The sequence below is a fragment of the Theropithecus gelada genome, chromosome 15 (genome assembly GCF_003255815.1).
Source record: "Theropithecus gelada isolate Dixy chromosome 15, Tgel_1.0, whole genome shotgun sequence".
Lineage (NCBI taxonomy): Eukaryota > Metazoa > Chordata > Mammalia > Primates > Cercopithecidae > Theropithecus > Theropithecus gelada.
The window spans coordinates 947338-957223 of NC_037683.1; the positions used below are offsets into that span (position 1 = coordinate 947338).

At 59.0% G+C, this 9886-nt stretch overlaps 2 protein-coding genes and 1 pseudogene across 5 annotated transcripts in view; 1 reads left to right on the plus strand and 2 right to left on the minus strand.

Annotated features, from left to right (window-relative positions):
• Positions 1 to 7422, minus strand: part of NELFB (negative elongation factor complex member B) — a 22543-nt gene extending 15121 nt beyond the window's left edge. The window contains exons 1-4 of the mRNA XM_025358688.1: positions 5936 to 7422; positions 5471 to 5634; positions 5111 to 5210; positions 4473 to 4703 (exon numbers count right to left, since the gene is read on the minus strand). Coding sequence (XP_025214473.1) covers positions 4473 to 4703; positions 5111 to 5210; positions 5471 to 5634; positions 5936 to 6460 — 1020 coding nt within the window. The 5' untranslated portion in view covers positions 6461 to 7422. The remainder of the gene's footprint in view (positions 1 to 4472; positions 4704 to 5110; positions 5211 to 5470; positions 5635 to 5935) is intronic.
• Positions 3060 to 3391, plus strand: LOC112607628 (annotated as a pseudogene).
• A 646-nt stretch (positions 7423 to 8068) lies between the features above and the next one.
• On the minus strand, positions 8069 to 9867 carry STPG3 (sperm-tail PG-rich repeat containing 3). 4 transcript variants are annotated; one of them, XM_025358708.1, is made up of 5 exons: positions 9625 to 9867; positions 9386 to 9520; positions 8997 to 9085; positions 8579 to 8717; positions 8069 to 8429 (listed from the first exon to the last, which is right to left on the minus strand). In XM_025358708.1, exons 1-5 carry the CDS (start codon positions 9710 to 9712, stop codon positions 8296 to 8298), a joined length of 585 nt encoding a protein of 194 aa, XP_025214493.1. In that variant the 5' UTR covers positions 9713 to 9867; the 3' UTR covers positions 8069 to 8295. The 4 variants fall into 4 exon arrangements, with proteins under 4 accessions (XP_025214493.1, XP_025214491.1, XP_025214490.1 ...); XM_025358706.1 differs by having other exon boundaries at positions 8069 to 8445; XM_025358705.1 differs by having other exon boundaries at positions 8579 to 8882.
• Between the last annotated feature and the right edge of the window lie 19 nt (positions 9868 to 9886).

Consider the following 9886-nt stretch of genomic DNA (forward strand, 5'->3'; position numbering starts at 1 on the left):
TGGCGGGCGCCTGTAGTCCCAGCTACTCGGGAGGCTGAGGCAGGAGAATGGCGCGAACCCGGGAGGCGGAGCTTGCAGTGAGCTGAGATCCGGCCACTGCACTCCAGCCTGGGCGGCAGAGCGAGACTCCGTCTCAAAAAAAAAATAAATAAATAAAAATAGGCCAGGCGCAGTGGCTCATGCCTGTAATCCCAGCACTCTGGAAGGCTGAGGCAGGCGGATCACAAGGTCAAGAGATCAAGACCATCCTGGCTAACACGGTGAAACCCCATCTCTACTTAAAAAAAAATTACAAAAAATTAGCCGGGCGTTGGCGGGCGCCTGTAGTCCCAGCTACTCGGGAGGCTGAGGCAGAATGGCGTGAACCCGGGAGGCGGAGCTTGCGGTGAGCTAAGATTGGGCCACTGTACTCCAGCCTGGGCGACAGAGCGAGACTAGGTCTCAAAAATAAATAAATAAAAATAAAATAAATTTAAAGAATAAAAATAAAATAAGCAAATAAAATAAAACAAAATAAAATAAAAATAAAAGAATCAACCTAGGACTAAGCAGACCAAGCAAGTCCCTCACAGACAGAAATTGGTATAGGCAGCACCAGGTCACCAGAAGAGATGGGGCAGGAGAAAGGCCTGGGAAGTGCAGGGCACCCTACAGTTCGCAGAGGGGTCCAAGGGCTCTGTCTGACAGCAACGGAACAAGAAAAAGGCCCGTGGAGGACCTGACTGGGAATAAACAAACAGGGAAGGGAGGACAAAGGTGGCACTAGCCACCCCCAACAAGCCCATGCACGTGGTCAGGACCCACGGCCTGAAAGGAGCCCAGAGCCACATGAACTGTTCAGCACTTGAAGTGCAGTAGTTCAGAAGGGCGCTAAGTGTGAAAGACTCACCAGGTTTCAAATCTCAGTGATCCTCCCACAAAAAGCATTATAGTTCAATTTTTTTTTTTTTTTGCTTTTGAGACAGTGTCTGTCACTCTGCCGCCCAGGTTGGAGTGCAGTGGCTCAGTCACACCTCACTGCAGCTTCAATCTCCTGGGCCCAAGCGATCCTTCTGCTTCAGCCTCCTCAGCAGTTGGGACAACAGGTATGCGCCACAATGCTGAGTTAAATTTTTTTTCTTGTAGAGACAAGGTCTCCCTTTTTTTTTTTTTTTTGAGACAGAGTCTCGCTCTGTGGCCCAGGCTGGAGTGCAGTGGCCGGATCTCAGCTCACTGCAAGCTCCGCCTCCCGGGTTTACGCCATTCTCCTGCCTCAGCCTCCCGAGTAGCTGGGACTACAGGCGCCCGCCACCTCGCCCGGGTAGTTTTTTGTATTTTTTAGTAGAGACGGGGTTTCACCGTGTTAGCCAGAATGGTCTCGATCTCCTGACCTCGTGATCCGCCCGTCTCGGCCTCCCAAAGTGCTGGGATTACAGGCTTGAGCCACCGCGCCCGGCCAAGGTCTCCCTTTGGTCTTCAACTACTAAGCTCAAGCAATCCTCCCACCTCAGCCTCCCAAAGTACTAGGAGTACAGGCATGAGCCACGGTACCCAGCCCAATCCTTCACATGAATTACATGCTGAAAGATAATACTTTGGATACACTAGACCAAACAAAACATTAATGAAATTGATCTCACTTTTTTTTTCTTAATGTGGATATTGAAAAATCTTAACTTATAGTTCACTTTATCTTTCTATCGAACGGTGCTAAAGTTGGTTACGGCCAGGCTCACATCTATAATCCCACCACTTTGGGAGGCCAAGGTGGGCGGATCACCTGAGGTCAGGAGTTCCTCTTGGTTCAGCCTGGTCAACAAGATGAAACACTGTCTGTACTAAATAAATACAAAAATTAGCCAGGCATGGTGGGGCTGGCCTGTAGTCCCAGCTACTCGAGAGGCTGAGGCAGGGGAACTGCTTGAACTCAGGAGGCAGAGGTTGCAGTGAGCCGAGTTCGAGGCACTGCACTCCAGCCTGGGTGACAGAGCAAGACTCCATCTCAAAAAAAAAAAAAAACAGAAAAAAAAAAAAGGGCCAGGCAGAGTGGCTCATGCCTACAATCCCAGCACTTTGCGAGGCCAAGGCAGGCGGATCACGTGAGCTCAGGAGTTCAAGGTGAGCCTGGCAAACACGATGATACTAAAAACACCAAAATTGGCTGGGCATGATGGCACACGCCTATAATCCCAGCTACTGGGGAAGCTGAGGCAGAACAGCTTGAACCCAGGAGGCAGAGGCTGTAGTGAGCCCAGACCACACCATTGCACTTCTGCCTGGGTGACAAGAGCGAAACTCCTGTCTCAAAAAAAAAAAAAAAAAAAGGGAAAAGGCCGGGAGCGGTGGCTCACGTCTGTAATCCCACTACTTTGGGAGGCCGAGGTGGGCGGATCACGAGGTCAGGAGATCGAGACCATCCTAGCTAACATGGTGAAACCCTGCTCTACTAAAAATACAAAAAACTAGCCGGGCATAGTGGCGGCTCCTGTGGTCCCAGCTACTCAGGAGGCTGAGGCAGGAGAATGGAGTGAACCCAGGAGACGGAGCTTGCAGTGAGCCGAGATCGCGCCATTGCACTCCAGCCTGGCGACAGAGAGCGACTTCGTCTCAAAAAGAACAAAGAAAATTGTCAGCAAGTTTCAGTTTAGAACAATGCCGATATTATTAAGAGACAGAACCCTGGGTTTGCTATCCTCTGAAGAATGAAAAACAACTCAACTGCAACCATATTAACAAATCATTTAAATACCTGAAAATTGAAGGACCAGGCTGGGCGCGGTGGCTCACGCCTGTAATCCCAGCACTTTGGGAGGCCAAGGCGGGTGGATCATAAGTTCAGGAGAGCGAGACCATCCTGGCTAACACAGAGAAACCCCAGCTCTACTAAAAATACAAAAAATTAGCCAGGCGTGGTGGTGGGCACCTGTAGTCCCAGCTACTTGGAAGGCTGAGGCAAGAGAATGGAGTGAACCCCAGGCGGAGCTTGCAATGAGCCAAGATCGCCCCACTGCACTCCAGCCTGGGCAACAGAGCAAAAAAAAAAAAAAAAAGGAGGGCTACCCCGGCTACTCTGGCTCAGCATGGCTGCTTTGGCAACTGTTCTCTTCACAGGTGTCTGGAGGCTGCACTGTGGTGCAGCCGCTTGGGCGGGCGGCCAGCCAGTGGCGACTACAGCAGGGACTGGCAGCCAACCCCTCCGGCTACGGGCCCCTTACAGAGCTCCCAAACTGGTCATAGGTGGATGGCCGCCCTGCTCCCCCAGTGAAAGGCCAGCTTGGAAGAAAAGCTGAAAGGGAGAAGTTTGCAAGACGAGTTGTACTGCTGTCGCAGGAAATGGACGCTGGATTACAAGCATGGCAGCTCAGGCAGCAGAAGTTGCAGGAAGAACAAGGAAGCAGGAAAATGCTCTTAAACCCAAACGGGCTTCACTGAAGAGCCCACTTCCAAGTCAATAAAAAGCAACTCTTGCCTCCCTTCCTCAGCCCCTCTCTGGATTTCTTATCACCTAGATGCTTCATCCCAGCCAGAAGAGAGCCTTCACATTCCCTATCCGTGTTCGGAGCAAAAGAGCCGGGACACCAAGAACAGGCTGTTAGATCACTGCCTGGGAGGTCTGGCTTAGTGCCGTCATCTCTGGCTCCATTCCAGTTCAGCTAAGTCTTGCTTTAAAATGTTTACCTCCTTTGCAGACCATAGGACTGGCCCAACTATGAGAAATAGCTGTTGCGTGAACATGAAAAGGGGACAGCAGTTTTCCTGGTTATAGCTGGCACTCAAGCCTTTACCAGCCCACACACAGCTTACGCCATGTACAGCTGTCATCTAATACATGTTTTCGTGAAACAGAAAAAAAAAAGTTGAAGGACCAAACAGAATTTGCTTTTTAGAGGTGGGCCGGCGGGGGGGAGGTGCCGTATACAGTGGCTCACGCCTGTAATCTCAGCACTTTGGGAGGCCGAGGCGGCCAGATCATGAGGTCAGGAGATCAAGACCATCCTGGCTAACACGGTGAAACCCCGTCTTCAATAAAAATACAAAAAATTAGCCGGGCGTGGTGGCGGGCGCCTGTAGTCCCAGCTATTCAGGAGGCTGAGGCAGGAGAATGGCGTGAACCCGGGAGGCGGAGCTTGCAGTGAGCCAAGATCAGGCCATCGCACTCCAGCCTGGGCGACAGAGCAAGACTCCGTCTCAAAAAAAAAAAAAAAAAAAAAAAGAAGTAGGGGAGGCGGGCGCCGTAACTTCTCATTAGGGGCCTTTCTGTAGATTTTAATGTTGTCCATATATCACTTTAAAGAAAAGTAAACTACAAACATAAAAACCCCCAACTTTCTTTCCAGCACGGGTACAGGCCAGCCCTCCCCCACCGTCCAGCCAAGAAGCAGAACCATCCAACCATTCACAGGGCAGCAGAGTGTTGATCCCCAGGCAGCTGACGGGGCCAGCCATGGCACCCCCAAAAGGTGCCCCGCCCTGCACACGGCCTGTCCCCTCACCTCGCCCTGGCGCCTGGTCTTGGGGGAAGGGCTGAAGAAGTTGTGCAGGACAGAGAGCTCTGTGCTGAAGAGTGCGCTCTCCTTCTCCAGGATGTACTGCTTCAGCAGCGGGGAAACCTCGTCCCCGAAGAGAGCCTGGTTGTCTTGCCAGATCTGCCGCTTCACCTCCACGGCGCAGGCTCGATACAGCTCCTTGTCAGCCATGACTAGCTTCAGCTTTTTCTCAGGAACCTACATGACACCACAGGCAGCCTGTGAGTGGCTCCTGTGTCCCTGGATCTCCCTTACGACAAGCCAAGAGGCCTCAGCCCCCCCCTCCCAAGACCACCTCCAGCTAAGCCCCACCCAACAGGACACCTATGACAGGTCCCCTGGCCCCAGCAGGTTCATGCAGACAAGCCAAATACCAACAGTTCTATCCCAGGGCGGGCCCCACACCCCAACTCCAGTGCTAAGGTTCAGTCTCCACGCTGCTCATGTGGGAGAAGCCAGACAGAGCTCACCACGGACAGCACTCCGGCAGGCGGCGTGGGAAGCTCCCGGAGCTAGGTGGCCACCAGAACTTCCACCAACTTAAGGGCATGAGGGGTGGGCGGACGGTCCACGCCACCACGTCAGGGTTAGGGTTAGGGCCCTACCTTGGGCAGGTGCTTCATGACGCACATCACCACGGGCTGCAGGGACGGCATCTTGACCAGAGAAAAGCTCTTCTCCAGAAGGTCTTCCAGCTTCTTGTACCTGGAACAACTCACAGGATTGATGGTGCAGCGATGCGCCAGATCAGAGCAGCCACCTGCTTGTCCCCACACAGGTAACAGCTACCAGGACAAGCCTCCACGCGCAGGACACATGGGGCAAGGCTCCACACTCAGACACAGAGCCAGGCCACCTCTGGGAGCAAGGATGTGGAGCCAAAAGGACGATAAAAGCCCCTGAGTCGATCCAAGGCTGAGAGGACAGCCGCACATCTCACCTGCCCATCCCTCCCGCTGACCCACCTTTCCTCAGCCTTCCCCTCCGAAGCGATGGCTGACACTCGCTCCAGCAGCTTGTCCCGCAGCTCATCGAACACCGACTGGTGGAACTCCAGCCGCGGGGTCCCGTGCAGGTCCAAGAAAGGGAGGGCCGACTGAAGAGAGGGCAGCAGCACGCCATTCTCTGTCTGAGGAAGTCAAGAGAAATCTCAGCCGCAGCCCAGTGCGCCCGGGCACCCCAAGGTTCTAAGAGCTCGAACCCAGGGAGGTACGAACCCAGGTGTTCCCAGCAGTGCTGGCGGTAACCGCAGCCACCGAAAGCCACCCAGCCATCCACCAAAGGGGTGCTGGCTCCGGACTCCACCCCCAAAACAAGACTCAGACACCAACAGAAAGCCGGAAAACTTCCGGCGCCTCCGCCAGGCCCGACTCCCGCGCAGGCAGCCCTGTCCTCGGACCGGGCTCCCCCCGCGCCGGGGGCTGCCCCACCTGGAACTGCTCGATGGCCTTGAGCGGCTCCGTGCAGTTGGTCAGGGTCTCCTTCAGGTCCTCGCCGTTGGCCACGCCCAGGTCCTGCAGCCCCGCGAACATGGCCGAGGCCCCAGCCGCCGCCCGGCTAGGCGCCCCATCCCCAGCCCGCTCCCCCGGCGCCGCCGCAGACACCCCAGAAGCCCGCTCCGCCGGGCCTCGGGGGCCGCCCGAGCCCCGCTCCCCGGCGCCCTCCAGCTCGGCCAGGTCCCGCCCGCCGCGCGGCTCCGCGCGCGTCCTGCAGCCGCCCACTTCCGCCCCGCACCTCCCGGGTCCGCCCGCCAACCGGCCCCCTGGAAACGCCGCCGGAGCCGCCCGCAGGTTCCTGGGAGCAGCGCCCTCTCCCGGCGCGAGAGACCCCGCCCAGCCAGCCCAGTGCGCATGCGCCTGCCCGGTCCCGCCCGCTCCCGGGGTTTCTGGCAGAAGAGGGCGGGTGGGAGCGTGGGGGCGGACGCAGGGTCGGTCTGATCTGCCAACTGACGTCATCTCAGCCGAGTGAATTTCGTGTACACAAGCTTGGAAAACGCTCTTGTTGATCTCGCGGCAGCCACGCGCCGCGGGGACGTTTTGCCGGGGGTTGAGCTCCCCGCCCCTCCGCTCTGCAGGTGCAGGACACGGGCGCAGACTCCCTCCCTCCTGAGCGTGGCTTCCTCCGCGTGAAACGGGCACGAAGCCCACTCCAGCGTTGTCGCCAAGACTGAGCTCTGAGCGCCTTCACGGGGCCGGGGCCTGGCGGAGACCGGGCCCGCAGCGGGAGCGCGAGCGACGGCCGCCCTCCCTGGCACCGGGAGGCTGTGGCGCCCACCGAGCTCCGCGGAGCCGTGAGGGAGAGTCCAGTTTCCACAGTGTCCCTTCTCATCCCAGACGGGTGGGCTTCCCGGGCCTCCCCGCCTCTCCAGCCCGCCGCCCTCCCGCAGGCAGTGCCGCGCCAAGCACCCCACACACACCCTCTCTCTTTTCGGTCTTCCCTGCCGAGTTTTTCTCTAGAAATTTCTTTCCCGCTGCCCAACAAACTCTTGCTCTTCCTTAAAGGCTCCTTCCTCCACCTCCTCCAGGAAGCAGTCCCTCCTCAGCCCAGCTGGAGGAGATCGTTGCATCCTTCCTGCCGCTCCCACTCCTAGCTTTGTGTCTCACCAGGGGTGCCTGGTGGTGCAGCCATGAGCAGAGCTCCTGTTCCCACAAGTGGGGCCAAGCTCCCAAGGCCAGGGCTACCACGGCTCTCTTGCTGCTGGCCAAGTTGGTCACCCCAAGGGCGAAGGTACCAGTGCCTTGATCCAACCCCCAGCTGGTTCAGTGGCAGAGGAGGGCAAGGGACACAGCACACACACAGCCCTAGGGCCTTGGATTCCTCTCTGCCAAAGGGGATGGTGCTGAGGCCACAGGAGCAGCTGCCCAGAGCCTTTTTGAAGGGGTTGAGCTCTGGGCCTGGTCTGGGTCCTGGGTCTGGAAAGGACTTGGGGAGGTAGAGGTGATAGCACTGCAGTTAAGCCTCCCGCAAGGTGGCAGCCTTGGGGCCCAACCCTGGGTAGGAGGGCAGGCCAGTGGTGACAAGGGAGGCCCCAGCCAGGTGAAGCTGCAGGCAGGGGCAGTACAGGGACCCGGCAGGTGAAGGCCCTGGGAGTCTGCTGGCAGTGCCACAGGAGTCTGCAGGGCCCTGGGCCAGAGTTTTCAGGGCACAGGTAACTAAGCCCAGCTGCGTCTTCAGCTCAAGGCCTAGGGGAAGTGGGGTTGGGCCCTGGTGAGCGGGGTCCCTGGGCCCTTCCTGAGACCTGGCCAGGCCGACCCCACCTGGAGGTGGTGGCTCAGGGCATTTGGCACCTCCTTCCAAGTTCCCTGGCTTGGCAAGCGGCTGACCCTCAGGTGGACAGCAACTGGACCAGGCCCCTAAGTGGCACGGCTGGGTGGGGGCGTCCCACAGAGCCCACCTCCCATCTCGCTCCAGGCTGGAGCTCAGGGTGAGTCGCAGGCTGCTGCCCTAGAGAAAAGAGCACCCTTCAGGGGCAGCCGAATGGAGATCCCTCAACAGGGAAAGCCGGAAATGACCCAGGACCGCCCCCAGGTGAAGGACAGACAACTGCACACCACAGAGCTCAAGAGAACCAACAGCATCTCTGTATAGCAGGGAGGTGGCCAGATGAGGGGTCCAGGCTGGGCCAGCCTTGTCCACAGCCCATAGAAGGATTGACCAGCCAGAAGGGTGCATCGGGGGTGCCCAGAGGGTCAGAAGGCCAGGCTGGGGCCCCGAGTCCCAAGGGAGGCCTGGGAAAGCCCCGGGGGAGGCCACTCGGTGGCCGGGCCAAGCAGGTTGTGCCCAGCTGGCTCTAGAGTGCACAGAAGGGGCCTGTGTTGTGGCGCTTGGGTCTGCGCACACCCTGGATGACCACGCCAGGCACTGAGGGGAAGCGTGAGTTGTAGCAGTCCTCCACGTAGTAGGCAGCTGGGCCAGGGGTTCGAGCTGCCAAAAGAGAAGGCTGAGAGCCCCACCCAGGTGGCAGCCCCCACTCGAACCTGGCTCCCAGTTCCCACCCTTGGCATCTGAACCCTTGTCTTCACAACACACACTCATGCCCCAGCCCTAGCCCTCCTCTCCCCAGGCCTCCTTACAGGTGCTGAGCCAGGAGGTGAACGCGGGGGAGCGGCTCATCGAGAAGGCCGGCGAACGGGGCCTCTGCAGGCGGCTCCCAGGAAGGATATTGTAGGTGTTGGGGCCAGGGTGTCTCTTGCCAGGTGCCTGCAAAGAGGCCTGAAGCAGGGACTGGGGCTGCACCCTGAGGCCCAGCCCCCTGGCTCCAGGCAGCCCTGGGCGGATGTGGCCCTCAGGTGTCTTGGAGGTGGAATGGTGGCCTCTGAAGCTGAAGGCGGGGCCGGCAGGCCGGCTGAACAGCTGGTAGTGGGCTGGCGAGGGCCACTGCAAGGGGGCAGGAGACGGGGGGCTGCAGGGCAGGGCGCTCCCCACGGATCCTCAGCCAGCTCCCCTTTGACCCCGCTGGAACCCCCAGCCCCCTGCCTGCCCAGCCCCCACCTTTTGCTCTTGGTCAAAGTCGGCTTTCTGCGTGAAGGGGCTTTCACTCTGGAACCACAGAGTCTGCCATGCCCTGCGGCCACCGCCCTCTGTAGGTGGAGGGTGGAGAGAGAGAAGGCTGGGAGCCCCACCCAGGTGGCAGCCCCCACTCGAACCTGGCTCCCAGTTCCCACCCCCGGCCTCTGAACCCTTGTCCTCACAACACCCACCCATGCCCCAGCCCTAGCCCTCCTCTCTCCAGGCCTCCTTACAGGCGCTGAGCCTGGAAGTGAACACCGGGAGGGTGGAGGGGCCCTCAGGCCGTGGGGGTTTCAGCTCAGAGGCAGAGGCCCCCATTCCCAGGGTGGAGGACAGGCCCGGTGGTCGGGCCTCAGGGAGGGGACACGCACCTCGGCCCCGGTGCCTGCAGCCGATGCTGTAGCAGGGGTGTGGGGAGGACTCTCGTACGGATGGGCTGGGCACCTGGTACCTGGTGGGACTGGGGACTTCCAGGTCAGCTGTGATCGGGGGGCGTTGCTCCAGCACTGGCCACAGGAAGCAAGCTCTGGGCCTGGGCTCCTTCCAGCAGGCCCCTCCCGCAACCCCCAAAGACCAGCGTGGGGGTGGGGTGGCCGGGACCCTCACTCACACAGCTCTCTCAGGGTCTGGGTGTAGGTGGGCAGGGACTCCTGAGGGGTGCCCATCTGTAACCTGAGACCAGCTGGGACCTCCTTCATCTTTGGGGGCCGTGTCTCATCCCAGGCCAGCCCTGGCTCCAGGCCCACCAACAGCACAGATGCCTTGGGCCTGCAAGGGAGACCGGCAGCCACTGTCCCTCAGTCCCCACCACTCTGAGCCGCCTGCCCCACAGCCTATCCCCTCTACTGTCCCTCAGCCCCCTGGCTGCTCCC